This window comes from Dromaius novaehollandiae, chromosome 17, assembly GCF_036370855.1.
Source record: "Dromaius novaehollandiae isolate bDroNov1 chromosome 17, bDroNov1.hap1, whole genome shotgun sequence".
NCBI lineage: Eukaryota > Metazoa > Chordata > Aves > Casuariiformes > Dromaiidae > Dromaius > Dromaius novaehollandiae.
Window position 1 is genome coordinate 15,791,675 of NC_088114.1, and position 27,935 is coordinate 15,819,609.

The 27,935-nt window shown below is 64.4% G+C and overlaps 2 protein-coding genes and 1 non-coding gene across 10 annotated transcripts in view; 1 reads left to right on the top strand and 2 right to left on the bottom strand.

The window, feature by feature from the left end:
* The first annotated feature begins 1,776 nt into the window (after positions 1–1,776).
* On the top strand, positions 1,777–10,254 carry GAS2L1 (growth arrest specific 2 like 1). 2 transcript variants are annotated; one of them, XM_064522337.1, is made up of 6 exons: positions 1,777–2,138; positions 3,190–3,868; positions 6,160–6,267; positions 6,627–6,723; positions 6,829–7,057; positions 7,994–10,254. In XM_064522337.1, exons 2-6 carry the CDS (start codon positions 3,218–3,220, stop codon positions 9,249–9,251), a joined length of 2,343 nt encoding a protein of 780 aa, XP_064378407.1. In that variant the 5' UTR covers positions 1,777–2,138; positions 3,190–3,217; the 3' UTR covers positions 9,252–10,254. The 2 variants fall into 2 exon arrangements, with proteins under 2 accessions (XP_064378407.1, XP_064378408.1); XM_064522338.1 differs by lacking the exon at positions 6,160–6,267.
* A 915-nt stretch (positions 10,255–11,169) lies between these two features.
* Positions 11,170–27,935, bottom strand: part of AP1B1 (adaptor related protein complex 1 subunit beta 1) — a 34,455-nt gene continuing 17,689 nt past the window's right edge. For 5 of the 7 annotated variants that reach the window (XM_064522340.1, XM_064522341.1, XM_064522342.1 and 2 more), the window contains 16 exons: positions 27,559–27,679; positions 26,686–26,781; positions 25,052–25,167; positions 23,780–23,945; positions 22,252–22,350; positions 21,575–21,834; positions 20,726–20,927; positions 19,596–19,616; positions 18,987–19,016; positions 18,740–18,883; positions 17,797–17,942; positions 16,835–16,964; positions 16,057–16,141; positions 15,379–15,465; positions 13,940–14,094; positions 11,170–12,388 (listed from right to left, as the gene is read on the bottom strand). In XM_064522340.1, the coding sequence (XP_064378410.1) occupies positions 12,314–12,388; positions 13,940–14,094; positions 15,379–15,465; positions 16,057–16,141; positions 16,835–16,964; positions 17,797–17,942; positions 18,740–18,883; positions 18,987–19,016; positions 19,596–19,616; positions 20,726–20,927; positions 21,575–21,834; positions 22,252–22,350; positions 23,780–23,945; positions 25,052–25,167; positions 26,686–26,781; positions 27,559–27,679 (1,933 nt within the window). In that variant the 3' untranslated portion in view covers positions 11,170–12,313. The remainder of the gene's footprint in view (positions 12,389–13,939; positions 14,095–15,378; positions 15,466–16,056; positions 16,142–16,834; positions 16,965–17,796; positions 17,943–18,739; positions 18,884–18,986; positions 19,017–19,595; positions 19,617–20,725; positions 20,928–21,574; positions 21,835–22,251; positions 22,351–23,779; positions 23,946–25,051; positions 25,168–26,685; positions 26,782–27,558; positions 27,680–27,935) is intronic. The other 2 variants (XM_064522345.1, XM_064522346.1) reach the window with 2 other exon arrangements.
* LOC112994702 (small nucleolar RNA SNORD125) lies at positions 17,293–17,394 on the bottom strand. The gene has a single exon (XR_003262004.2). It is a non-coding gene; the product is annotated as a small nucleolar RNA SNORD125 (small nucleolar RNA).

The following is a 27,935-nucleotide window of genomic DNA, read 5'->3' on the forward strand; positions in this document are numbered from 1 at the left end:
AAAATGGTTGTTTAACTAAAACTAAACCAGTGCGAAACCATTGTTGTGAGCATGCTCGTATCATCGTGTGCGAATCCCAGAGGCGGCAACTAACTGTAACAATGTTAATGGTTGTGATGTTTTTTTAAAATAAAATTCCCAATGTTTATAAACGTACAACTTCTGGCCTCTCTTGAGCACCTTCTGCCCGGAGCACCAGCCCCGCGCCAGGACCTCGCTGCCGGCCTCCTGCGGGAGGAGCCGGGGAGCCTGGATGCGAAAGCTGCCGTAACGGAGGAGGCCACGGAGGAGCAAAGCGAGGTCCGTCAGCCACCAGCCTTTCTCGCCTGTGCTGTGCGTTCGGGGTGAAAATGACTGCGGGGTTTCAATGATCCGTTGGATTTGAGTTGCATCGTGGCTGTCAATGGAGTGTGGGCTGGTTGGGCTCTTGACTTGGTATCTCCAGTGTCCGTTGTGTTATTTCCCGAGCGTTGGGGTAATGGTATTTGTGAGAGGTAGCTGGTGAGCCCTGGAGCTCAAGCCTGGACAGTGAATATCTGAAAGGGGGGGGGGGGCAGTGCTTGAAGGCTGGCGTGGTGCAGGGAAACTGGGGAGCTCCCCCCAGGCTCATCCCTGCACCTCCCTTTAGCTGAGTTGGGGGGGAATCGAGGTGCCGGTGTCGGAGCCGGAGCCCGGTCTGGCTCTGGGGACGAGGAGGCAGGGAAAACTCGGTGCCCTCAAATGGGCGCTGTGGGGTGCAGCCTCCTTCTGCCCTTGTCACGCTGGGGACTTTTCCCTGCCTTCGTGACTTCCCCTTGCAGCCTGCCCGGTGCCTGCAGGCAGCCTGTGAGCGGGGGCCCCTGCGGGGGGACATTGCTCATGGCTTGGGTGATGGCGGGCGCTCTGCGACTCTGCTGCTGCTGGGGATGAGAGTGCTTCCAGGGGGGCAAGGGGGGCCTTGCTGTTTCTCCTGCCTGTCCCGGGGAGCAGAGCTGCGGGGAGAGCCGGAGGCAGGGCCGGCAGCAGGGAACGGAGCTGCAGCCCCTGCTCATCCTGCCCTGTGCCTCAGTTTCCCCATCTCGAAGGGCCCCGCTGGGCCCATTGATGCTCAGCAGGGCTGCCCAGGTCTCTGGGAGCTCAGGGCCGGGGCCGAATCCTGCTCCTGTGCTGAGCATCCTCCTGCAGCCCGCTCCCCCTCCTGGAGCCGCTTGCTCCGGAGCTGGGTGCTGGGGTGGGGGGACGGTCCCCTCGCACCCCAGGAGACTCTGTGCACCTGGTACAGCACCGGGCAGCTGGGACCCCCCTCCCCCAGACCCCACAGGTGATTCCAGGGCACGGGGGGGCCCTCGGGGGGGTTGGGGGCACCAGGCTGGGATGAGGGCACGGCGTGGGGCCGCAGTGGGAGAGCAAGGCTGCGGCGATGACTGGGGCGGCTGCGCCTGCTGGGGTGCCTTGCCCCAGGCTGGTCCTGCTGTCCCGGGCTGGTCCTGCTGCCCCCGGATGGTCCTTCTTGCCCCGGTCTGACCCAGTTGCCCCAGGCTGGTCCTGCTGGCCCCAGGCTGGCCCCAGTTGCCCCAGGCTGGTCCTTCTTGACCCAGTCTGGCCCAGCTGCCCCAGTCTCTCCCTGCTGGTCCCAGTGGCCCCAGCTGCTCCGGGCTGGGCCCGCTGGCCGTGGGGGACCCAGGTGTCCGGGTGCCCCAGCTGTCCGCAGGCCTGCGCAGGCCCTGCAGAGCCCCAACCATAGCGCTGCCCGGGGCGGGGGCCTGTGTGCGCGTGCCCGCGTGTGCGCCCGTGTGCGCGCGTGCCCGTGTACGTGTGCGCGCCCGGGGCCGGGCCGGGCCGTGCTCCCGCCCCGCCGCTCCCGCCCGCCGGGCTTTTCCCGGCCCTTTCTGGGCCGCCTCCAACTTCCCGGCCCGGGAGCGGCCGGGCGGGCGGCACCGGCGCTGCGGGGCGGCGGCGCTGCGGCGGCGGCGGCGCTCGGGGGCTCCGGAGCCCCGGGGCTGCGGGCGGCCCCCCCTTCCCTCCCCCGCGGCGCGGCCGGGGCCGATGGCGGATGGCGGCGGGCGCGGGCCCCCCCGGCGGCGGCGGCAGCGGGGCCCCCCCGGCGGGTAGCGGCGCGGCGCTGCCGGCAGAGGCCCGGCCCGGAGCCCGGCGGAGCGGTGAGTGCGGCCGGGGGGGCGGGGGGGCTCTGCGTCCCCGCGTGTGTCCCCGCGTCCCCGCGTGTCGCCCGCCCAGCTCGGCATCTGCCTCGCAGGTGCTGCCCCCGCTCCCTCCCCCTCCCCATCCGCCGGGCACCAAACAACTTCCCCTGCCCCCCCCGGGACAGAGACCCCCCCCGCGACAGTGACACCCCCCCGGGACAGAGACCCCCCCCCCAGCAGGTCCCCCCCCGGACGGAGCCCCCCTCGGGGCGGAGAGGCCCCCCCCGGCAGAGCCCCCCAGCAGATGACCCTGCCCCCAGGGCAGGCGCCCTCCCAGGACGGAGGGGACCCCCCCCGCCAGAGCCCCCCCGGGGTGCCGAGCCCCGCCCCGGGCGCAGGGCCGCCCCCCCCCGGACAGAGGGTCCCGGCTGGGCGGGGCTGGGTGGGGGCCAGGGGCCGGGCTCGCTGCGGGGACGGGGCTGGCGGGCCTCAGTCACCGCCCCCCGGCCGGGGGGGGGGTCTGCAGCAGGTGACACCCCCCCCAGGTGCAGAGTCCCCATCGCTCTGCCCTGTCCCCAGCCACCAACCCAGGCACCCGCATGGGGCAGAGTCCGGCCTGGGAGTCTCCCCACCCCAGGCGTTGGCCACGCAGGCGCCTCGGCTCCTCCGGTGACACCCCACGTTGGTGACACCCTGCAGGGTGATGGAGGCCGGGTGACTTCGGGGGGGGTCCCTTCCTCCTGCTGCCTGGGGGACGGTGGGTGACAAGTGACTCGTCACCTCGAGGTGGGTCAGAGCTGGCAGGTCCGGCTGGAGGAAGGTTGTGGAGGTGGGGTTGGCTCTCCTGGCCGCGGATAAGGTGGGGAAACTGAGGCACAGAGGGGCTGGAGCACGTGCCGCAGCATCACCCAGCCCGCGGGCCAAATTCTGCTTCGCACCAGGTCCCCTGCAGGCCAGGACCCCTCGGAGGGCTGGCGGGGGCCACAGGAGCAGGCTGGGTGGGTGATGCGGTGGTGGGTTCAGCCCACCCTCATCCATCCTTAACGGGGCCGTGACCTTGTTCCCCAAGCGAGGCGCACGACGGAGAGCAGCTCGCCATGGCTGACCAGAGCAACATCCAGTCGGCCGCCTCGAAGAGCATCCGCCCGTTCCGCTCCAGCGAGGAGTACCTCTACGCCATGAAGGAGGACCTCGCCGAGTGGTTCAACACCCTCTACGACTTGGACATCCAGGTCGACAACTTCATGGAGACCCTGGAGACAGGCTATGACCTCTGCCAACACGCCAACAACGTCAACCGCATCGCTCTGGAGTTCCAGCAGCAGCACCCGGAGGCTGCGGCCCGCATGCGCATCCCCCAGAACGAGGTCGTCTTCCAGGCCAAGAACGTGGTGCCTGGCTCCTTCATCGCCAGGGACAATGTCTCCAATTTCATCCAGTGGTGCCGGCAGGACCTTGGCATCCAGGATGTCCTGATGTTTGAAACCAATGACTTGGTGCTGAAGAAAAATGAGAAGAACTTTGTCCTGTGCTTGCTGGAGGTGGCCAGGAGGGGCTCTAAGTTTGGGATGCTTGCCCCCATGCTGATCCAGATGGAAGAGGAGATCGAGGAGGAGATGAGGGACCAAATCGCCTATGGGGTCCTGGACATGCAACGGGAGAACCACAACCTGGACCCTGAGTCTCCGGTCTACCCCAGCAGGGCACAGCGCATCTCCTTGTGCGACCTGAAGAACCTGGATGAGCTGGTGAGATACTCTCCTGTTTATACCTTAAGCATGTGGGAGGTCCTCTTGAATGCCCAGCAGGGCTCTCTGTGGCCCGTGGGAGGTCCTCTCCATCCACCCAACAGGGCTCTCTGTGGCCCGTGGGAGGCCCTGCTGGGTGGACGGAGAGGACTCTCTGTGGTCTGTGGGAGGTCCTCTCTGTCCACCCAGCAGGGCTCTCTGGACCGTGGGAGGTCCTCTCTGTCCACCCAGCAGGGCTCTCTGTGGCCCGTGGGAGGTCCTCTCTGTCCACCCAGCAGGGCTCTCTGTGGCCCGTGGGAGGTCCTCTCTGTCCACCCAGCAGGGCTCTCTGTGGCCCGTGGGAGGTCCTCTCCGTCCACCCAACAGGCTCTCTGTGCCTTAGGGAGCCGCCCTATGTCTCGTGAGGGGTTATTTTGGAGGCAGAGGCCATAATCACAGGGGGATGTGGGACGTGGGTGTCACCACCGATGCTGCTCGCTTTCTTTCCTCGTCCCGCCTCGCCTCCAGGAGCGGTGACGGTGGTTTTGGGCCGCGTCTGAAACGTGTTTGTGAGCCAAGTAGCTCCGTGGCTGTGAGGGCCTGGCCCGGCTGGAGCTGCCGGCCCCTTGCCGCTCCGGAGGACGTCGTGGGGGGACGGTGGCCTCGGCACATGGGCACGTTGGGCAAGCGGGAACCCATGTCCCTCTCTCCTGGGGTTCAACCCGCCTGGTCCAAACGCATTTTGGGAGCGTTCACAGGTGCCTCTGGGGGCGAGGAGGCTCGTGGGAATTGGGGCACGGGAAGGGCGGAGGTGTTTTTCCAGGAAAGCCTTTGGCAGCCGGAGTCAGCGGGCACGGACTGCTTACTCACGCTGCGCCGGGCTCCGGCAGCACCGAGCCGCAGCTCCCGGTGCGAGACGTCCCCCCGCCCCACCCCGGCCGGCCGCCCTGCGGCGTTTCGGGGCGCCGGGTTGTCGAAAAGGGGGGGTTTCCAGCAGGCTGCTGCCCGGCCGTTCCCGGGGCCTCAACGCGGGAAGCCGGCGGGATTAACGCCGGGGCGGGCGCAGGGTCCGGCCGCGTGCGCACGGCAGCTGGATTAACACGGCAGCGTCAAATGGGAGCGCCGAGGGCGCGGGGGGGCTCTGCCCTCCCCTGACTCCCTAATCCCAAAGCCTTTTTTTAATTTAAATCCTTTCCCTGCCTCCTCAGCGAGGCCGTGGCCGGGGGAGGATGGCGGCACCTCGCCAGGGTCCCCGCCGCCTTCAGGGACGGGGTGCCCATCCCGCGGCCGGCTCCTCACCTCCGCGGAGGCCCGGCCTCGCGCCGCCGGCCGCCGGCGCATTTTTCTCGGCTGCGTAATGCCTCGCTTTGGGCTTTTACGGGCATCCGCGGAGCCGGGGAGGAGCCGGCCGCCCTTCGCGCCCGCCGCGCCGCGGGGAAGGAGCCCGCCGGGCCGCGACGCCCGTGTCGGGGCTCATCCCAGCGCGGGGACTCGGCCTTGCTCCGCGCTGCAGCGGCCAAGCTCTGCCCGGGCCTCGGTTTTGGCCCCCCCCGGCCTCAGTCTCCCCGTCGGGAAGCCGCGGGGACCGGCCGCTCCCGGGGCAGCACCTGGGGCCGCGCCTGCCCCGGCCCCGGGCCGCATCCTGCCGCGGCCGCTCCCCGGATCGGGCGGGAGGCGGCCGCGTCCCGGGATCCCCCCGGCGGCCGCGGGCGGAGTGTGCGTAATCCCTGATGTCATCCCAGCGCCTTTTCTTTTTTTTTCCTCCTTCTTCCCAGACGGGCTGCGGGGGGGGGGGGGAGAGGAGGAGGAGGAGGAAGGTCGGCGGCTCGGCCCTGGAGGTCCCAGCGGCGGCTCCGTGATTTCCCCTCCGCTCCCTGTTTCAGGGCTCCCGGCGGCTCCGGGACTGGAGTGAGCCCGGCTGCGGGAAAGGGAGCTGGCGGCAGGTGAACCGAGCTGTGCCCGTTCTCAGCCTGTCAGGGCAGCTGCAGTGCTGAGGGGCCCTGGGGACCCATGTGAAAACCCGTCCCAGTGGCGTCCCTGGGAGCCGAAAGGAAGGTTTTAGGGCTGAGCGGCTCCAACTAAAGGGTGTTAAACATGGCTGATGTTTCCTTCTCCTCCTCCTTTTTTTTAATGGCTGTTTTCAACCCAAAAAACGCAGCGCCGACACAAACCCACTCAATTTGGCCTGCGCACGACTCCATGTCGGCAGTGCGCGGGCTCCTCGCGCCCTTCCCTGCCGCTGGCTCTCGGGGGATGGCCGACGTGGCCCAAAACGCCCCTCACCCTGGCCTCCGGCCGCTCTCTCCCTGCAGGTGCGGGAGATCCTGGGCTGCTGCACCTGCCCGTCCCAGTTCCCCATGGTCAAAGTCTCCGAGGGTAAATACAAAGTGGGAGACTCCAACGCGCTCATCTTTGTTCGAGTAAGAGCCGCCACCGCCGTCCTGGCCCTGCCTGCCCGGTGCCCCCCCCCCCCCCCGCGTCCCCTCTCCTGCCTCCTCTTCCTGCTCGTCCCAGCGGCACCAGGAGGGTCTCGCTCCCGACCCCGTGCCGGCTTTGTCCCCGCTGTCTGGGGGTCCCATGGAGTGATTTGGGGGACTGCTCGCCAGGCCCCCCCCCCCGGCACCCGCATCCCTTGGTGGCCCTGGCTGCTGTGTGAGCATCCTGGTGGGTGCCCCGGGGTGGGAGGGGGTGCTGAGCGCCCTGCCCCTTCCCGGGCCGAGGGCCACGCAAGGGTCCCCCCCGAGGCTGGGGGGGCCGTGACGGCATGCTGCCCCCCCAGGTGCTGCGGAGCCACGTGATGGTGCGGGTCGGCGGCGGCTGGGACACGCTGGAGCACTACCTGGACAAGCACGACCCGTGCCGCTGCGCCTCGCTCAGTGAGTGGGGGCGCGAGGGGGGTCCCGTCCCCCCCCCATCTCGGGGTGCCCCGGGGGGGGGTTGGTGTGTCCCCCCCACTGACACCGCGGCGTCTCTGCTTGCAGCGCACCGCCTGGCCCCGCCGCGCGCCCCCGGCTTCTCGCCGCAGAAGGGGCCCGCGGGTGGCAGCGCCCCACCAGCACCCAGCCCTGGCATTCCCCGCCGTGGGCCCCACCCAGGCAGCCGGCCCCCGGGCGCCACAGAGCGGGGCCCCCCGCCACCCAAGGGGGCCGGGCCCGCGGGCACCCCAAAGCCGGGCCCCAACGCCGAGCCGCGGCCCACCGGGGCGCACAGGTAGGGAGGGGAGCTCGGCACCCGGGGGTGCTGCTGGGGCAGGGGGAACCCGCCCGGGTCCTCCTGGGCCCTGCTGGGGGTGGCTGGGGGGGTCCCCGGCTGTGGGGAGTCCCTGGGCCGTCGGGGGGGGTTCCCTGGGCCATGGAGGGGTCCCTGGGCTGGGAAGGGGTCCCCAGCCATGGAGGGTCCTGGGCCTTGGGGGGGGTCCCTGGGCTGGGGGGGGGTCCCGGGCTATGGGGGGGTCCCTGGGCTGCAGGGGGGTCCCCGGTTGTGGAGGGTCTTGGACCAAGGGGGGATCCTTGGGCTGGGGGGGAGCCTGGCCATGGGGGGGGCCCTGGGCTGGGGGGGGTTCCCTGGCTGTGGAGGGTCTGGGCCATGGGGGTTCCCTGGGATGGGGGGGGGATCCCCGGCCGTGGGGGGGGTCCCTGGCCTGGGGGAGGGTCCCCGGCTGTGGAGGATCCTGGGCCATGGGGGGGTTCCCGGGGGTCCCCAGTCGTGGGGGGATCCCCGGCCTTGGGAGGGGGGTGCAGGCCGTAGGGTCCCAGGGCCGTGGGGGGGCACCAGCCGTGGGGGGACCCCGGGGCGTGGCGGGGGGCGGGGGGAGCTATGTGTCCGCCCCGCCGAGGCCGCAGTGCGCCTGCGCCGTGCCCTGCCGCTCCCCCGCGCTGCCCCGGCGCAGGCGCACTGCGTGCAGGGCCTCCCTGGGGGCGGGGCCTCCCCTGGCCCCGCCCCCGCGCGCCCCTGATTGGCAGGAGGGGCGGTGGCGGCGTTGCCCTGGCGGCCGCGGGGAGAGCAGCGGGCACCGGACGGGGCGGGCGGGGCGCGGGGGCTGCACCGGGGCCGGGCGCTGCCCCCCCCCCGCCGCAGGCCCCTCCGCAGCCTCCCCTCTCCCCGCCCTCGGGGGGCGCTGACCCTGCCCCGTTGCCCCCGCTCCAGGCCCCGCGACCCGGCGCCCCCCCGGGCCAGGCGCTGCTCGGGCGACAGCGACTCGTCGGCGTCGTCGGCGCAGAGCAGCGCCGCGGGCGCGCGGGAGCCGGGGCCGCCGCGGCGGCGGGAGCCGGGCCGCGCCGGGGCCGCGCCGGGGCCGCGCCGGCAGCCGCCCAGCCGCAGCCAGTCGCGGGACCGCGCCGCCCCGCCGGGCCCCGGCGCCGCCCGCCGCGCCGAGCCGCGCTCCCGCAGCCAGGGCCGCCCCGGCGCCGCCGAGCCGCTGCTGCTCATCCGCCGCGGCCGCGACGGGCAGCACTCGTGGGCGCGGGCCGCCGGCTCCGGGGGCTCCAGCGGCAGCCGCGCCGCCAGCCCGGCCCGGCGCGGGGCCGCCGCGCCCCGCAGCCCCGCGCCGCGCCGCGCCTCGCTGCCCGCCGAGCGCGGGGGGCCGCCGCCGACGCGACGCGCCGCCGCCGTCCCGGCCCGGCCGCCGCCGCCGCCCGAGGCGCTGCAGCAGGAGCTGGAGGAGCTGGCGCGGCGCCTGCGGGCCCCGCTCTGCCTGGAGCCCGGCCAGGAGCAGCAGCTCTTCCGGCGCCTCGAGGAGGAGTTCTGGGCCAACACGCAGCAGCTGGAGCTCGACGGCGACGCCGGCGACCCCCCGGCGGCCCCGCGCCCCGCCGCCCCCGACCCGGCGCCCGCCGACTCGGCCTACTGCTCCTCCAGCTCCTCCTCGTCCTCCCTCAGCTTCTTCGGCAAGCACGGCCCCCTGCCACCGGGCCCCGAGCCCCCCGACGGCGCCGCCCGGGCCGCCCGCCGGCAGCCCCTCTCCAGCTCCTCGGACGAGAGCGGCTACTGCCCGGGCCTGAGCGACGCGCCGGACGGGCCCGAGCGCCTCGACGCCGCCTGGGCCGCCGAGCCCGCGGACGCCGAGCCGACGGAGACGGGGGAGGCCGGCGCGGCGGACGCCTCCCCGGGGTGGGCGGGCGGCCCCGGCCCCCCCGAGCGAGTGCCTTCGCCCTGCCGCCTGCCGCTGCGCCCCAGGGCCAAGCCGCGGCTGGACACGCAGCCCGACAAGCCGCCCTCCCGCATCCCCACGCCGCGGAGCGCCAAGGCGGCGGCACGGCCCCCCGCCGACGGCCTCTCGCCCCGGGGCGGCCGCCCCGCGGACCACAAGCCCTGGCGGGCCTTGCACAGCGTCCTCGCCTCCTTCCTGGAGCCCGCCTGGGGCCCCCGCGAGCCCCCCGCGGCTGACGGGGACGCCTGGCCCTGAGCCGTGATGCCCCACGCTGGGAGGTGCCAGGCAAGATGCGGGAGCAGCCCGGAGCCTCCCGTCCCATCGCTGCCCCCGCGGAGCGAGGGGTGCTGGGGCCACCGAGGCGCTGCCATCCAAGGAGATTGTCCCCATGGGGGGATGAAGGCTGGAGGCTCCAACTGCTGGGGCGGATGGCCATGGCAGGAGGTCAGGCTCCTCCACCACCACGGTTGGGAGTTGTGGTGGGCCCTCGGCACGTTCGGGGCGCCGGGTGCACACCCGGTGCGGTGGGGCCCGGCTGTGGAGCGGGGATGCGTGGGCCATGTGAAGGAGCCCCTGTCCCCAGCCATGCATAAAGGTCCCTGGGGCCACGGGTGCCTGGACGCAACCTAGTCCCCACCAGGCACGTTGCCAGGTGGTGGTGGGCATCTGCAGCCCCAGGAGCAGGGCAGGGAGAGCAACTTGCTCTCTTCCTGTCTTCTCTCGCTTCTCAACTCAACTCCACTTTTCTCAATGGCTTGCTCGTCTCAACTTCTCTTTTCTCAAGTTCTCATCTCTTTTTAACTTCTCTTAACGTCTCAACCTCTCTCGCCTTTCTCTTTTCTTTCTCTTCTTTTCTCTTGTTTCTCTCCTTGTTTCTCCTCAACATTTCAACTCTACTTTTCTCAATTTCTTTCTCTTCTCAACTTTTCTCAATTTCTTTCTCTCCTCTTTTCGCTTCTTTTCTCTTCTCCTTTCACCTTCTCCTTCTCTTTCTCTTCTCTAGATGACTCGGGGACGTACAGCTCGTTGTCGTGCTCTTTATTTCGGGCATGGGGGTCGCTTGTTCCTCTCCAGCCCCCAGTAACTCCAGCCCCTCGCACTAACCCCGGCCAGCCGTACCTGTGTCCGTAGCGTGCGTATTTATGTATCTATCTAACAGAGGCGTGGCTGTGCGTAGAGACCCCGCGCGGGCAGCTGCGGCTGCTGAACCACCCCGCGAGTTTCCCCAAGGCAGCCAGTAAAAGCGACTGACCCTGAATGCCACCGTGTTGCCATCATCTCTTTAAGGCGGGGGTGCAGAAACCTGGCCCAAGGGGGCTGCAGGACCTGCTGGGGGGGGGGGGGGGGGTTGTCGTATTCAGGGAGACCCCCCCCCCCCCCCCCCCAAAATATCAGCAGAGCAGGAGGCTACCCCAAGCTGCCTGGGACCAGAAGTGCCCCACAGCTTGCAGGCTGGGAGCTGTGCAAGTAGCTGGGAGGGCAGGAGCAGGTCCATGGGCAGGTGACACCATGGCTGGAGGTGCTGGAGGCCCTGTGCCTGTCTGGGTCCCTGGGGGGCTGTGGGATAGCTGGGGGGTGCAGAAGACCTGCAGGGTGACGGCCACCTCCTGTGCCTTTGGGCTCCCAAGACTGTGTCCCCATCGGTGGAGCTGGCAGAGGCTCTTCATCGTCTGCCAGGAGCAGAGCGGTGGGGTGAGAGCTGCTTCTGGTCCTTTTGGGCCCTGGGGCCACCTTGTCCCCACTTGCCCTGGGTGGGCACCCACCTGCGGCTCCCCCCACCACATGCCCAGCTCCAGGCACTCGGCTGCTTCCCGAGCCGGGGGTCCACGAAGCTGCAGGTGGGCCTTGGCGGGGGACCCCCGAGCCCCCGGCTCATCCCAGGACAGCAGGGTGGCCACCGCCTTGCCCCCCCCAGCAGCCCAGCTGGGTGCCCCATGTCCCCTTCCTCTCCCCACCGCTCCTGCAGCTGGCCTGGCCACTGGGTGAGCCTCCCTGGGGGGCACCCTGGGGACCTGCCCAGGCCAAAAAGGGGCTGCCGAACCCCTGCAAACCCCAGGGACACGGCGGAGGAGCCAGCCCTTGCTCCGGCCTCGCAAGCCCCCAGCGGCCGGCACCGAGCCCAGCAGGGGACAGCTCAGACCCCCCCCCCCCCCCCCCCCATGCAGACAGCAGCTCCATGGGCAGATGTCACCTTTATTCCATGTCCTTTTAAAACAAGTGAACATACAATATATTTATATTATATATATTAGATATTTACTGGCGGGAGCTGAAAACTTGCACTGAACACTTCTATTCAGGGGTGATCAATGGCTTTATTTGGGGGGAGGGGGACAATTAGTGTCACCGCTGGGGAAGGCAGCACCTCTGCTCCGGCAGCCTGGGGCAGGGATGAAGCCGCAGTGCCCAGAGGGACGGTGGCCAGCCCAGCTCCCGCGGCCGACGGAGGCTCCCCAGCCCCAGGCAGCCGTGTCTGGGTGAGGCCCTCCTGGGAAAGCCCTTTTCATAGCCTCGAGCCCTTTGGGGAGCCCCTCATCCAAGGGATGGCGGCTGCCAGATGGGGCAAACGTGGAGCTGGGGCTCCCTGGGGCCAGCCCCCAACAGCGGGAAGGAGCCAAAGCAAGGTCCAGCCGAGGCAGGAGTACGCCGAGCCCCGAGGAGCAGCAGCCTCGGGAGGGTCGGGGTGCCAGGGGGGACGGGGAGCCCTGCCAGGCTCCCAGTGCTGCTCCCCCAGCAGCTCCATCCAGGACCCCCCTCCACAGCTGGCTCTGAGCCGCTCCATCAGAGATGAGCACTGAATCCTTCAGCAGCCACCACGCGTGGTCAGGTGTGAGACCCACCACCAGGGAGAGGGCGATTGTTGCAGGGCCAGGGACAGGGACAGGCACGGGCACGAGGGCACCGACCCGCCAGAGGCCCGAGGAAGCGGAGGCGAGAGGGGAAGGAGCCTTGCGCAAGCCGTCGCGCCGTCTCCCCGCGCCCCAGCTCCGCACGAAAGGGCTCGCGTGGGCCTCGAGGGTGAAAACAGGGCGCCCGCAGGGGCGACGCTACCAAGAAGGACACTGCATTACTCACACAGGGATTTCTACACGGATGCACGGAGCGGCTGGGAAGCCCCTGCCCTCCTCCACCCTCCCCGGCCCCCACGGCAACGGGAGCACCAGCTCCGCTCCCAGCCCTCGGGTCCCGCCGGCTCGAGGGCGACGGCCAGAGGGGATCTTGCTCATGTTTGTTCCTTGGAAGGAGAAAGAGGAAACATGCACGCAGGTCCTGCCCCGCTTCCTGGGGCGGCGAGGCGGACGGGGTGCCGTGGCCCCTCAGTTCTTCAGGACGGTCTCGTAGGCCTGGAAGACGTAGGGGGCCACCTCCGGCGCGCGGCATTTCAGGGAGAGCTGTGCGGAGAGAGGAGACGTGGCCTCAGGGCACCGCGCAGGGCCCCGCGGGGGGCAAAAGCGCCGTCGGAGCCCCGGGGTAGAGCCAGCCAGGCCCCAAAAGCAGCTGCTGAAACCCCTAAACGCCACCGTTTCTCCCTCCTGCGTGGAGGGGGAGAGGCGCTCGCATGCAGGGGAGGCAGGCAAAGGCGTGCGCACTTCATCCGCTGCGGGTTTGATTCATATCCTGCAGTTCGCTTCCCTTTGGGGGAAGCGAAGCATGTCACCACTTAAACCGGTACAACCCCCCCCAGGCATTATTTGCTTGACAAAGAGATAAAAATTTAATGACTCTGGGGTTTGAACTCGATTCTGGTTCCTAAACCTGAATCCAAGGCCAACAGGAGAGGCTGCAGCATCGAGGTGCTGAGGGCTGAATTCGGCCAACGGGAGGAAGATGAAGCTCTAGGATAAGGATTTTCTGACGGTGCTAGGCGAACCTGTGTTTGGGAAGGGGCGGTGAAAAGGCCCTGACCCTCCTAAAAAGCTGGGTGCTGCAAAGCTCAGCTCTTGGCTCTGTCCTAGAGCCCTGGCTGCGGGCCAGCCCTGCGGGGGTGGCTGCAGGGAGAGGCAAGACATGCGATAAAGAAAGCACAGTGCTGGGAGGGCAGCCGGCAGGCAGGTAAAAACGTCGGGGAAGAAACAGCCAGGCAGCAGCCAGACACAGCCCAAAAACCAGGGGGAAAAACCAGTCCGCTAACCTCCAAATCCTGCAACAGCGGGGCAGGGCGGCGGTGGCGGGCAGGCATGCGGCAGAGGATGTGAAGATACACAGAGGTGAGTCAACGCGCAGTGGCTCATGGCAACCAAACCAAACACAAGGTCCCCGAGGACGACGGGAAGCAGTTCCCGCAGGGACGGGCCGAGCCGGGCCCGGGGAGGGGTCAGAGTGCCAAGGGGGCACGGCCAGGCACGGGGTGCCCACGCGGGCTGCGGGCTCCGCGTCGAGGCGGTTTTTCCTTGCTGCTGCAGCAGGGCTGCCCGGTGCCCAGGCAGAGCCAGGCGCGCCGAGGGACGGGCTTTGAGGTTGGGGTTTTTTCGCTTTACAGATTTGTCATTTGGCCGGAACTCCTCTCCCCCACAAGCGCTTCCTTTGGCTGCGTCACCGACGCCGGTGGTTGCTACCCCTCGGCGTGGTAATGCACCGCCCTGTTGCCACACGGATGGTCGAACGGAGATTACAGGGAGTGTTTCTGCAGCACTAGCCTGGCTGACGGAGCCCACGTCTCCCCTTGCCACCCGAGAGGTCTACCAGGACCAGCAAGGGCAGGGAGCTCATGCTAACCCCTCTGCCAGCAGAAAGGGCACGTGTTCACCTCCGTCGTGTGTTCAACACCACCGAAACCTGTGGCTGGCAACACCGCCAGCTGCTCCCACACTTGGGTCCCACCACCTTGGAGGCCTGCTGAAGGCCCGGCCACCCTCACCCGAGCTCGCAAGCAGAGCGTGGGGAAGGCGAGGACGACGGGCAGACGCAGGGACGTTTTGGAGCCGGGCAGGGAGAGGGCGTACCGTGAAGCTGGGATTGCTGGGCTGGATCCGCAGCTCTGCCAGCACCCAGATCCCGTTGGTCAGCTTCAGGGACTGGTAGAGCATGTCTTGGCCCTCCACGTTCCTCTTGGCGATGGTGAAAATGTTGCTGCCTTGGAGCTTGCTGCTAACGGCATCTGTGCGGGCAGAGAAACGGCTGCCGTTGAGGCCGTGAGGGCACAGAGCCCACGGCAGCGAGAGGCTGGACACGGCACAAGCAAGATCTCGCCCCTGCTGGCAGGAGGCAGCGGACAACCCGGGCCTGTCCTGGGCACACCTCGACCTCGAGGCCTTAAAGGCAGAGGAACAAGACCTCAACTGCCAAACACAAGCGAGCTCTTTTCTACCTGCTAACGCCAAGCTCTGCTCCTTGCACAGCCCTGGACCCTCATGCCTTAAGCCCTGAGCTAGACCCCAGCTTCACTAGTACCTGCCATGCACCCAGGAGCTGGGATTCATTCTGCTTTGCCACCTCCTCCCCATCCTGCCAGGCTGCCCCGGGACGGAGCACATCAAAAACCTGCTGTGCCCGGGTGATTACGGGAACGGCTCATTTCGACCAGGGTCCCCCTCGCTCCCTCTTTCCCAGGTGAGCAGTCAATAGCCCAGGGTGAAGCGCTCTGTTGGGTTCGAGGACAGAGTCAGGTGCCAAACCGCTCCACTTTCCTCTGCAAAAGGCAGCTCGCTGCGCTGCCAGCAGGACTGCATGGACTTGGCTCGCACCGGGCTCTCCCGCTCCGGGGTTCACGCTTCACAGCTTGGCACCAAACCCCGGGAGAAACAACCCACAACAGGCCCTTCCAGGCAAGGACCATGCTGCGAGGGCAACCAGGAGGGACCAAAGGGGACTACTCTCCTTTCCCAGCGGTGTCTTACCCAACAGCGGTGCGAGGAACACAGGCAATTAACAGCCTGTTCGTTGGCACACGGGGCACTGGGATGACATGGACTCGCTGCGGGAGCGAGGAGGCGCTGCGGAGCCCAGCCCTGGCTCTGCGCAGAAGCCCCCGGCAGCAGGAGCGAGGCTGCAAAAAGGGTGTCCCCGGGGCTGCGCGATCATCGCGGAGGAGAGGAAGGCCCTGCCCTCACCAACACCCCCGATACGGAGGCTTCAGGGAAGGGAGAGGAGGATCCGCACCCACATGAAGGCAACGGCGGGGCCTCCCAGCACATTGCGCTCGCTACGACAGCCTCCCTGGCAGAGCCCAGCATCACCAGCTCAGTTGATGAAGTAACCCAGGCTGGTGTGATCACCTCTGCAGGCTTGCGGTGGGCACACAGAGCACTGACGCTTAAGAGGTCTCAACTCCCCCCAGCCTCAGCTGGGATAACTTGGAGAAACTCAACACCCCTCAGTCACCGAGGGCAGCCCAAAGCCCACGGACAGCCGAGCTGGGCCCTTCCGAAGGGTCCGAACCCACCTGCATTGAGAGAACAGTCCTTGATCTGGAACTGGGCCTCGTTCTCGTTGGGAATGTCCTTCCACGTGGCCAGGAACATCTGCCGCTCTGTAGGAAGGGAACAAAGTGACACAGTGAGGGTCAAAGCAGCAGCTATCGTCTCCCAAGCGCAGTGCAAACGCAGAGGCCGCGACATGATTTCACCAGCTGCTGACGGATCCCACTGCAGCCGGGAGAGGGAGGTCTCTGCTCTCCTTGCCGTGCTGCCATCCCCTCCGGCAGCCTCTACACTCTCCCAGGATCAGCCTCACTCAGCGGTAGGAAAGCTGCCTGCTTCCTCTGGGTTAGCGAGCTGAATCGGCTTGAAGAGGTTGGTGAGTGCCAAAGGTGGCAAATTAAGCAGTAAGAGTGAAATGAGAGGGGCTTGGTGGCAGCGACCTGTTAGAAGGTGGCTCAGGCCACTTCGGGCGGCCTCTGCTTGGTCATGCTGGCACCGACCTGCCTGCACTGTCCCAGCCTGCTCCAGAGTCCCAGCGGGATCAGGCCCTCCCGAGGCTCCTGGCTCCCCAGCCCCAGGGCTGGGAAGGCAGCCGGGAGGTTTTCAGGGGCCGCGATGGCGCCTAGCGACGGGTGGCAGAAGCACAGGGCCTCGCAGCAACGACGGCCGCCAGCAGGGCCGGCTCCCACGCTCCGACTCACCCATCTTCCCGTCCTCCACGAAGAGGATGTGCAGCGGATACAGCGTGCTGAAGTAGAACACGTCAATGTTGTTTTTCACCGCGACCTAGGACAGAAAGACACCAGGATATCAACACTTCCTCCTGTCTACAGCAGGCGGGCGATTCCCAGGCAAGCGTCCTCTCCTCCCGTAAAACACAGATCCCCTTCGAGCCGGGTGTCGTTCCAGCCAGCACTAGAGGCAGGAGACTGGCAATCATTGACTCTTGCACCTGGAGAGCGCTGGAGGGGCCTGAGGGAGGCCAGCACCCGTGCCCTGCACGCCACAATCCCAGACGCATGAGGGGAAATCGGGGAGCTGCCAGGGAACTGCACCCCGTCAGCCTGCTCTCCTCAGTCTCTCGGAAACAGCAGCTGCCGCAGCTCCGTTTCCACCAGCCACCCTGCCATCGTCTCCTCCGGCACACCGCGAGCAGACGCTCCTCCGAGACTTGGCTCTGCCACACGTCAATAAGGATCTTGTGCCATGAACAGAGCACTTTGCGGGGGAGCTAGATATCAAATCGAAGCCAGGCGCTCCGACAGGAAAGAAAAGATGATGAGCTGAGCGTTTCCTCTCGCCGGCTTCCTGCTGTCACAAATCCTCCCAGCTCCACTTCATCTGCTCCCCTCCCAGCTCCCTGCGGAGCTCAGCTCGGAGAAGAGAGCAAACGCAGCCCTGCGACACCCCTCTCGCCCAGCCCGAACCTCCCCAGCCGGCTCCCGGGCGCGGGAGGAGACACCCCGGGGCGTTCCCTACCTGCAGGTTGTTCAGGGGGTCCATCTTCATGACGGAGCCGACTGTGTTCAGGGGAAGGGAGATCTCCACCGACTGGTTGGGGGCGAGAGGCGCGTGGACCTGGAGAGGAGCTGCCGGGGCCAGGCCAAAGCTGCGAGGACACCCAACGAGAGCCGGAGGGTCAGGGCAGTGGGCGGCGGGGAGGAAAACCTATTTTCTTGCCACGCCGCCATCCTCCAGCCACGAGGAAAAGCCCAGGGCCCAACTGGCTCCCACCTTGGGGTAGCCACAAAGTGCAACTCCTTTGCCCTGTGCAGACTCATGCTGATTTTTAGTGTTCCCGCACCTTTCCCTTAGGATCCCTGGGCCCGCTCCCTCGCCTGCGCTCCTCTGAGCAAAAGGGAAGCATCAGGCAGTTTAGCAGAAAGCCAGATAACTGAACGGGACAGCCCAGGCTGGTGGGCAGCAGCCAGACCCCCAGAGGAACAGCCTCTTCAGTCAACTTCTTAGAGGCTCTGGTTTGATCATCACCACCACAGCCATCAGCAAGAGAAGGATCATCACAAGAGGCTCTTCCCGGCCCTGCAGGCTGGCAGCTATCACCAGTTCTCAGTCCCTTCCTCCCAGCCCTCTGCGTACGCTACAGCTCCACGGCTGAACGTGGATGCTGCCAGGCAGCACCTTCACCAGCCGCTGCCGCCCCATCGATAAACACTGTGCGTACTGCACTGCTCAGCGGCCTCCTCTGCTCACAGCACACAGAATCGGACTCTCCAGGCATCAAACCTCATGCTCATTCCCACCAGCCTTTCTTGAAACAGCAGCTGAGGCTGCTGGGTGCTCCCAGGCTTTGCCATGGCTGCCCTGAAGCCACCAAATCTCTACAGCGGCCAAAGCCCTGCAAACAGCAGATCCCAGAGCTGAGCAGGGGCCAGTTTTGTGCTGGGACAGCGCTGGTGGACAGGATGCAGGAGGGACCTTACCTGTTGCGGTTGAACTGGATGGCAAAGTCGGACATGACCTGCAGGGCTTTGTTTGTCAGCACGAGGTCCATGGAGATGGAGCCCACCTGGCGGCTGAATGTGCCGGAGATCTCCAACCCCTTGGCCTTCATGGCAGGGAGCCACACCTGCATTAAGGACACAAGAAATCTGTGGTTTTTACCCAATCCGAAACACAAAGCAAACCCTGCCGGATGTGCTGCAGAGGAGCTGAACCAAGCAACGCGTTCGCAGGGCACCGGCACTCAGGTATTTGTAAACCCAGGAGCGTTTCGCTGCTACGGACACCCGGGGATTTCAGAGCAAGCACCAAGAGGATGCCAACTCCTGCAGGCAGAGCAGATGGGACACAGGTAGACAACGGAGGATCTATCGCTCCCATCCCAACCAAGCCTGCTGCCTGGGCAGCCACATCCCGAGCCCACTGGCAGCTCTCGCTCCAGGCACGCGCAAGGTCCCGGAAGGCACGGCAGGTGAGGGGGGCCGTACAGGTCTGCCTTCCCACTCGTGCCGCCTCTGGAAGTTAGAGTGGTCCCGAAGGGCCTTGTTCCTCCAGAAGCTGCCTGCAGCCAGGGACCGCAAAAAAACAGGGCTAACAGAGATCTGACCTCACAAATTCCTGCTCTTAGCTGTGTTTACAGCTTGAGTACCACGCAGGCAAACGTGCACATGGTCTCTGCCTCGCATCCCCACACCACACCAGGTCTGGGCAAGATCTGCCAGCGTAGCCAGCGCTCCGACGTCCTCTCTGCCTGCGGATCATCCCCCTTGCCCGCCACGCAAGGTACGGCGGGCTCGTTTTCCGCCTCCTCCCAGGAAAGCCCTGCCGCGCGGGGAGCTGGGGCTCTCTACCCTCCTCAACGCCCCAGCTCTGACCTTCGGCAGCAGGTCAAAGCCGGCAGCTCAGGTTCAGCCCCCCGCTCACCGTTTTGGGCGCTACGTAGGATCCCGACAGCGTGCCCACTCCCCCGGTGAGGTCGAAGAGGTCTCCCAGGCCGCTGCTGAGGGGTGCCCCCAGGGTCGCGGGTGCTGCGGCGCTGGGTGCTGCGAAGCCGCCGCCGCCGCCCATCTGCGGGAGACAAGGGAGCGAGTTACGGGAGCCCTGCGGAGGGGAGGGGAGGCGAGCGAGGAGGAGGAGGCAGAGCGGGACGGACGGGGAAGGGCACACTCACGGCAGGGCTGCCTCCCACATCGCTCCTCAGCTGCAAGAGACAAGAAACGGAGACGTCACTGCGAGCCGAGGGGAAGGGGTCCCCGAGAAAGCCCTCCCCAGGGCGCTTTCTAAACACGCGAGCAAGGGTCCGGGCTCCCTAGGGGTGCTCCAGACCGCCCAGCAGATCCTGCCGCTCTGCATCGCAGGGGGATCTCCCAGTTTAGCGTCTGGGTCACACTGTTTTTACCAGCATTTTACAAGCTAAGCTTCAGGCACGCAAACCAAGAGCCAGAGAGAGAGAGAGGCAGGGACCAAAAAGCCACAGGGGGGTCACTGGGTCCTGGTAGCGTCCAGCAGCTCTCTGCCTCTCCCGAGGCATCCAGGACCGTTGGGCCCTCGCGTGCTGGGAGCGGTTTGGGGGCTCGGCTATCCCTGCGGGAAGCAGGGGAGTCCCTGGGGCACTGCGGGCGCAGGGTGCCTGCCCCGGGCTGGCCGGAGGCGCTGCTTCGGACTCGGCCCCCGCCTGGCAGGAGGCTCGGAGAGCCAAGGGGAGACGGGGCAGAGGGAGGGCCAGCACGGGCACCGTGGCTGGGGATGCTCGAGAGAGCTAAGAAAGGCTGATCCATACCCCTTCCGACTCGTCCCCCATCTCCAAGCAGAAGCAGGCAAGGCGGAGAGAAGAGCCGGCCACATGCAGAGACGCAAGCCGGGAGAGAAGAGAAGAAAGAAAGCAGGGAGACAAGAGAAGGGGAGGAGGGAAGAGATGTTAGTCCAGGGGTCCCGCCAGCCTGTCCGTCCGCCGGCCGCTCTGCTCCTCTGGAGCCGGCACGGCCAGGCAGGTCCCCAGAGGCAGCAGGTGGGACGAGACCGCACCGGTCATGCAGCGCGGCTCGCAGCGGCGTCTCAGCACGCCTGGGAACAGGGATCTCCCCTCATTCGCGTGCTCACAACCAGCCCGGCCCCCGCTCCGCAAGCTCGGCAAAGGGCCAGGGCAGCGCGCGGGGGAGTTGTGAACCAGCAGAGGTGGCAAGAGGCAGCAATCGCCTCCCTGCGGGGATCTCTGCCGGCTTTTGAGAGAGCTGGAGGGACTCCAAACTCTCTGCTCCTTTGGGGAGCCGGTACCATCACTGACACCAACCTCCACGCCTGCACGGTGCCGACCAGGCCGAGGACCAGGTTTCTGCTCCTTCTCACCCAAGACGCGCCCTCGGGCCAGGGAGCGGTGCCTGCGGGGGCTGTGTCTCACTGCCACCGCATTGCCAGGGTGACAAGCTGCCAGCTCCAGCGCTCCCGGCACAGGAGACCTCCATTAAACCCTCCCTGCGGGCCAGGAGCAGGCACATCTCAGCCCAGTCCTGCAGCACATCCCAATCTGAGGCAGCTGTACGGATTGGGGTTCAGAGGGGAGCCCAGAAACAGGAGCATCTCCCCACTGCTGTCACTGGGAGCGTTTACGCCAGAGCAGCAGAGATGTCCTTTGCGGGACTGAGAAAAAAGGCCCTGCGGAGCGCTAATCCCTGCCCTGCTCCAGCCACCTCTCCAGGATGAGACAGCTGTGGTGGCAGAGCACCTCTCCCTTCACTAGCCGTAAAAGGAAAGGACTAGTGCAGGTGTCTCTGCGGGGACAGGCCAATCTCAGCCTCAGTCTTGCTGTACGGGAGCCCACATCAAACCCGGCATGATGCCACTAGAACAACCCAGGATCAGGCCTGCCCAGGCGACGGCACCGGGGCAGGAGCGCGCAGAGCCATGACCTACCAGGCTGTCCAAGCCACCTCCGAGGAGGTCCACGGCGCCCATCTGCACGGAGGAGGTGGCCATGGGGGGCCCGCTCACCGGGGGGCCCAGGTCCAGGTTCAGCAGGTCACCCAGAAGGTCACCCTGAGTGGGGATGACGGCCGGCTGCTCCGGCGCCTGGACCCCCGAGGGGGCCGTGTCGGGGCTCTCCGCGCTCTCGCTCCTAGAGGGAAGGACAAGGGAGAGGAGGGTGAAATGCACGATGCTGAAAAGCTCTGGCTGAGCCAACAGGCCCTCCTGGAGATGGGATGGACGTGATTTGCCCAGCCGTGCTTTGCAACGAATGCTCACAAAGATGTCCCGTCCCAGCAGCGATCCCAACACTTCAAAACCCTCTTGCTGAGATCCACCTTCCACTTAAATCCAAGATCACTCCGTCAGGCTTGTAAGGACGGCCTTTAACCTGTACCAGCCCTGCTGCTACGGGGGGGACTTTCCTTGGGGAGACAGTGAGCCACAAAGGAGAGCCCCCTGCGAGGAGCCTTTCTGGCAGGCCATAATACCAGAGCACCGCAGGTGGCACCGCGATCGAGACACGACGCCCCATGTGACAGGAGCTGGGAGAGCATTTGCGGAAAAAGCAAAAAAATTGAGCATGGCTCAGTTTGATGCAGGAAAAAGGCTCTGTGCTGCTGCAGAGCCACATGGGCGTATACGTAACGCTGCTAACCTGCCATCACAGAGAGGCCTAGCAAGGAGAACCAGCCTCTCTTGGCTGAGCAAGGCCTGAGCTCCCACACGAACTCAACGCAGGGTGGAAAGACAGCCTCGGGAGGAGGGGGACAGGCGGAAGCACGCAGAGACACTCACGAGCCCGTTCGCGGAGGCAAGCTCTTGTGCACGACCCCCCGGCTGCCCTCCACGAAGGCGCTGGGAGGCTTGTGGTAGACGGAGGCCAGCGTCCCGATGTAACAGATGAGCTCATCCAGCAGCGTTGGCTCTATCAGATCCGTCTCCTCGGAGATGAGGGGCTTCTCCGCCAGCACCACTTCCTTGGCAGCCACCGGGTCGGTGGAGAGCAGGCGCCAGTAGATGTAGCCGCGGTCTCGCAGGTCCGGGTTGTCCGAGTCCTGCGGGAAGCGCGGTGGTTAGCGCTGATGCAAGCGGGCAAGGGAAGCTGCAGCTACCACGGAGCAATTCTGAGTGCCTTGGGGCCACAAATATCTTGTCTCTGTCTAAGTCTTGCTGGAGTATTAGGGGGAATGCAGAGAGGGAACTTAGGGCCTATGTTGTACCTCTGCTCTACAGAGGCTGCACTGGTACCCGCATTGGTACGCTGGCGTGAGCAGGGAAAACGGCACACGATGACGCCTTGTGCTACGGCAGACTCGAGTTTAACTGCCGGCATTTCCACAATTAAGCCACCTAATGCTGCCACTTCCCTCCTGTCACGGGCACCCTGTGTTACCATGACATTCCCATCGCTTTGGAAGTGACGGCAAAGCCCCGTGGGAAGCTCTCCACGCAAGCAGGAGCGGGTTACACACCTGAGTAGCCAGGCTCAGCACCTGCTGCACCAGCTCCTGCGTCTCCGTGGGCTTCTTCAGAAACAGCTTCACAATCGCTGTCAGCAGCTGCAGCTGAACCTGTGGGCAGAAAAGCAAGGTTAGGGAGAAACGGACAGACATTTTGCACGGCTTTGGTGTGAAAAACATGAGTTTTCCCTGTATGCACTGCCAGGACAAAATCCCAATGGCCTTTCAAGAGATCTGATATGCAACGACCTGTTAAGCAGGAGTGACAACTCTCGTAGCACCTTGGGCGATTCCCAGCCAGGTCTGAAGGCTGTTTCAAGCCGATGAGTGCACTCCCAGCCTGCCGGAGAGGCAGGCAGACAGAGAGGTCACCGGGAGAGATCTTGGGACCAGGTTACGCAGTCCCATGAAGGTGAAGGTCTGAGCATCGTCCGAGTTACAGAAAGACAAGCAGCAATCATTCACCTCTGACTGTCCCTTTGGACCTGAGGCAGCACGGATGGGATCAGTGGCTCTGTTGTTCCAGACCTTCCTCTGTTCACTTGGCTGTGACCTAATTTCATGGTTTTTTATGCAGCAGATTATGAGAAATTTCCATAGGTGACACCCCCCGAATTTCCAAATGAAAAGCAATGAAGCCACTTGTCCCACCTCAAAAAGGCAGCAATTGAGGTAGCAGCAGAAGCTACATCCCCAGGCTGGTGTCTTCACCCAGCCTAGAAGTGGTCCCCAACAACCCAGCAATCCCGCATCCTCTGTGATGGAGAGGATGGAGGGAAGAGGTGCAGCTCCACTCTTTCTCCCCAGGCACAAGCTCCAGTCCCTCACAGACTGGAGCAATCTCCCTCTGAGCTATGACCGGCCTCAGCTGCCCCAGCAAAACGGACAGACACACGTCCCTCTCCCAGTTCTGTGACCGTTGGTGGCTTCCGGTGGAGGCTGCCTGCTCAGGAAGTGCAAGCTGAGCTCCGTATCAGCTCATTTCAGCAGTGTGACTTGATTTTCCAGTGCCAAAGGGCTACTTCTGTCCTGGCAAAGAGGAATGGACCAAGTGACGGGTTCATCCCTTCCAACTTTTAAGAAGGGAAGATGCTTGAGACACCACCAATGTGGTATTTCATGGGGCAAATGGGTACGGTCTACACCCAGGACCAATACAGGACACCGCTGTCCGAGAGCCTGCAAGAAACCACTTTCCTGAACCTGCTAGAGCAAATTGCTTTTGTCAAATCGCGCTAGCACAAGCTTTTTCATGGTTTCGCTCCTCAACAAAACCTCAGGGACACAAACACATTCTCAACTATCGCTTGGCCAAAGGAGAGGTGGAAAGTCCCTCGTTTTGGACTAAGCCACTGTCTTGGCCAAGGTGACATGAGAAGAGCTCTGAAGGACCAAACCCCTGATTCACCCAGAGCACAGCTCAGCTCCCTCCAGCCAGTCCTACCAATGGATCAGGCCTCCCCTCATCCGGAGGAGCCACATCTCCAGGGGTTTGTCTCCAGCACTGACTGCGGAGCTGCACCCCCCAACCCCGCTGTACCTGGGTGCTCTCATCGTGGAACCCCTCCAGGAAGCTCTCCAGGAGCTCGTCGGCGTTGTCGATCCGCTCGGCGTACTCCCCCACAATCCAGATCATGGCGGCCCGGGCCTCGGGCTCGTCCAGGGAGTCCAGGTTCTCGCACAGGGTGGCAATCACGCTCTCGTACCTTCAAGAACAGGACACACGTTCACCAAACAGAAAAAACCCAGTCCCAACTCCACACTCTAACTCCAAGACACGTCTGATAACCTGTGAACCAGGTCATCGCCGAGGGCACCAGCACTCCCAGCTCGCGTGTGCTGCTCTCAGTGAGGGATCCTACGGCCAGCCAGCCCTGGGCAGCCGCCTCTCCCCAGCGCTGCGGGGAGAGGCTGCCCATGCCAAACCCTCACAAGCACCCGAGCACGCAGGGCACGCGTCCCCGCTTGCCAGCCTCTCTGCAGAATTGAGTTCTCGGTCCCACTCATCCGGTCTCCATCCTCTCTCCAGCTCTGCAGCAGCCCTGAGTCGCTGGAGATTAGCACAGACTTCCCGTTCGTTACTAATTCTGTTTGTTAGTAATTGTTATTGCTATTAGTTCGTTACTTCCTGGACATGACAGTCGCCCATTTGTTATGGATCAGTCTGAATTCGCCCCTCTCCTCCTCCTCTCCTCACACGTTAGACAGGAGGATTTTGGAGCTATTGCAGTCAAAAACCCGGTCAGCTTCTCCCCCAGAGGCCACGTGAGACTATTCTACCTCCATTTCAGGCAGCTCCACAGTCCTTGCACTGACATCTGCACTCGCTACCACCAGGATCACTGAATTAGGCCAGAGATGGTTAATGCCAATGTGAGGGGCCTCAAAGTCTCCGGCAGCATCTGTCTGTTCGGGTCTCTAGTTCTGGGTCTGCCATCATGACTCAGGACATTGTCTAGGCTGTGGAAGGCTTTCCTGTCCCCAGATTAATGCTTGGAGGCACACTAACTCATTAGCACAACTCAGATTGGCAAAAAAAAACCCAAACCCACCTTCACTGAAGCGAGGTGGGTTTGGGTTTCACACGTGTCCTTTCCCTGCCCTGCGAGGATGTGGGCAGCCAGGAACAGGTGCACCCTGATGCAGTTCTGGGCTCCAGGCAGCTCCAACATGGGCTGTCACACCAGGAGGGAGCCACAGCCCAGCCCTCCCCCCAGATGCTGGACCTCTCTAGGGCCCCGTTAACACAGAGGGGTTAAAGAGCAGCTGGTCCAGCACAGGGAGCGCTCGCCCCGCGTCCCGAGCCACGTACTTGTTGGGATACTTGCGGAAGATGTCCTTGATGACGACGATGGCCTCCTGCACCACGTAGTTGACTTTGGTCTGGATGAGGTCCAGCAGGGTGCTGACGCAGCGCTCAGCCGATTGCTGTTGGCGGGACTCAGTCAGACGGCGGCACTCGTACGTGCCTCCCTCAGAGACCTCCGCCGCCCTCCCCGCGTCCCTTCCTCGCTGCGTTATGCCCCCCGTACTTCCCCCAAACCTAACGCAACACCGAACGGAGGATGCGCAAGTGCAGCCTCCCATTCCTGCTCCTCAGAGCTGCGTCTGGGTCACCTCATCCCTCCTGCACGCTCCAAGTGCCTCTGCCACCCCCAGCGTAGCTCGCCCTCCGCTCCCGAAGGATGCGTTTCGGACACAGGGGTGCAGGAAGGCAGCAGCGCGCCCAGGCCTCGGCTTGCTGCAGGTCGCCAGCCTCCTCTCCCGAAAGGCACCCAGAGCTAAGCACTCGTCCTAGGTCTCAAATCTCTTAAAAAGGGCAGACAAGCTCAATGCACGTGATCGGCAGAAAGTCGCCTGTTCATACCGCTCATCTTTCAAGCCATTAAGAGTGGCATAATATCCTCTACTGTCTTTAACGCATGACTGCTCCAAGGGCCCTGGGTGGCTCAGTCTCTCCCTGACTTTCTGAAAGCGGAGACTCCCAAACCTTGCCTTAGCTGGGATCTTTACAGCCACACTCCTCAGGGTTAACAGAAAGGAAAAGCAGAGCTAAGGAAAACGCCACAGCAATAAATCCTGCTGGAAGACGCTGGCTTCACTGCAGACCGGAGGGATTGGTCTAGCGGCAGCAAGTTGAGCCAGCTCAGCTCCCCGGTGGGAGTCACAAAGACTGCTGTTAGCTCTAGCACGTCTCCTCCGTCTCCTCCTCCACTCCAACGGCTGCCTTGCTGTTGTTAAGGTGTTTTTGTCATGCAATTTCGGATGCTCTGCATTAACCCAATGTAAAATCAGCTGGCTCAGACCCACCTGACCTTGTCTCTAAGCGCATCTTTTCACTGGCCACGCAGAGCCACAGCAAAGCACAGCCAGCAATTTCAGAAAGGTTTTTAATAATCCCTTCCTCCAAATTACCTCGGAGTGGATGCAACCCCCCCCACTCCTCACCACCCCCTTTGATGAGGGATTAACTCCTTCCCAGGACCCCTGCAGTGTCCGAACACGACACTTGTATAATCTGCTTCATTAACACATTAAGCACACATTTGTCAGTCCAGGTTGCTGCAAGCAGCTAGGTCTGCAACCGGACATGGTGCACGCAGGGATCCTAAAAAAGCTCCTGTGGCAAACGGCAAGGGGAAGAAAACCCCCCTGCATCCCTTATCTGCACTGTAACAGCCCTCACGAAACAACCGTGGTTTATCCTCAGGCCCACGAAGGCCCCAGCCAGGCCCCCCAGCTCATTCGCACGGGCTGGGGAGTGACCGCGATGGGTGGCCTTGCTCAGCCACAGCTGTCATCAGCAGTAGAGTCAGCACTCGAGGACAGCGCGCAAGAGGTTGCCTGCTGCTCTCCACAGCCAGCTCAGACCTTTCCCAAGCTAAATCCGAGCTCCGCAACTAACTCTGCTCCCCTTCAGGCCAGCTGATGCAGCCCATCCCTCACCTCGACCTTGATGGCACAGCGGCCGATGGCTCGAACCGCCTTCCTTACAAAGTCCACGTCCACCTCCGTGGCGTACTCCTTCAGCTCCGCAAGCACCTGCCAGCGAAGGCAAGACAGTGAGAGCACTGCTCCGAGAAAAGTCTCGGATCTATGGATCGAAAGGAGCACAGCAACATGTTTCCCCAAAAGCCTGGCTCACAGCACCACGGGCCAGCGACCGTAGCAGACTGGGTGGTACGGCTGCTCCCTGTAACGTTCTGCAAAGCTGCAGACTATGTTCAGATCAAGAATTTAATTCAGTACTTATAAGCACTGGTTCAAATCTTGCTTAATAAACTGGGCAGGAGTAACCCCCCCCCAAGAGACCCCTCCCTTGCCACCGCCCACTGCATCTCCTGCCTGGGAGGCCACAGAGCTCATGGCACTGAGCAGGGGATGAGCAGCGAGGAAGCACACGCGAACAGGACATAAGAACAAGGTGAACTTCTGCGCTGGCCACACAAGGAGGAAAGTCTGGGTTGCTCTTGTCATTCCCAGAGCTGGGCACTAGTGAGGAGGCGAGAGGCAGAAACAGCATTTGTGTTGCCTCCCCAAACACTGCCGGGAAAGGACCTGTCCTGCAACCTGCACTCCATGACCCAACACTGCCTTCTTCCTTACCAAGGAGGATCCAACACCACGTGGCCCAGGACAGTGTCACATCCAGAAGAGCTGGCCCTGCTGAAGGCACTGAGCTCACTAGCCAGGTCTTTCTGTCAGTCCTGGCACCAAGGTTTTACCAGGGAAACACCGTGCCTTCCCGGGACTGGTCCACCCTGCGTGCCCTCCGTGGTGCCCACCCAGCCCAGCCGGTGCAGCACACAGATCTCCAACCTGGGCTATGTTGGCCTGGGAAGCCAAGCGGATCATGATGTCCAGTTTCTCCAGTTTGACGTAGATGGGGTCGTTGTACTTCACAAAGAACACCTTCATCTCGTGCTTCAGGATTTCAGGCCTGGAGGACAAGGAGCAGTAATTAAGGGACACGCATAAGCTCCTTTACTTTGACCGCAGAAAGCAACAATAAAAAGCCTCCGGAAGCCACAGATTTCTGCAGAGCTTTCAGGACACCGAGACCAATATCACATGATTCCTCTTGGGGCAAAACTGTCTGCAAAACCTGACCACTGCTTCCACACCCAGTGTCTTATTCTAGGCACAATCAGCAGGCAAAGCCGAGCGGAAAGTGCACGCTTCTCTCCAGAAAGCTG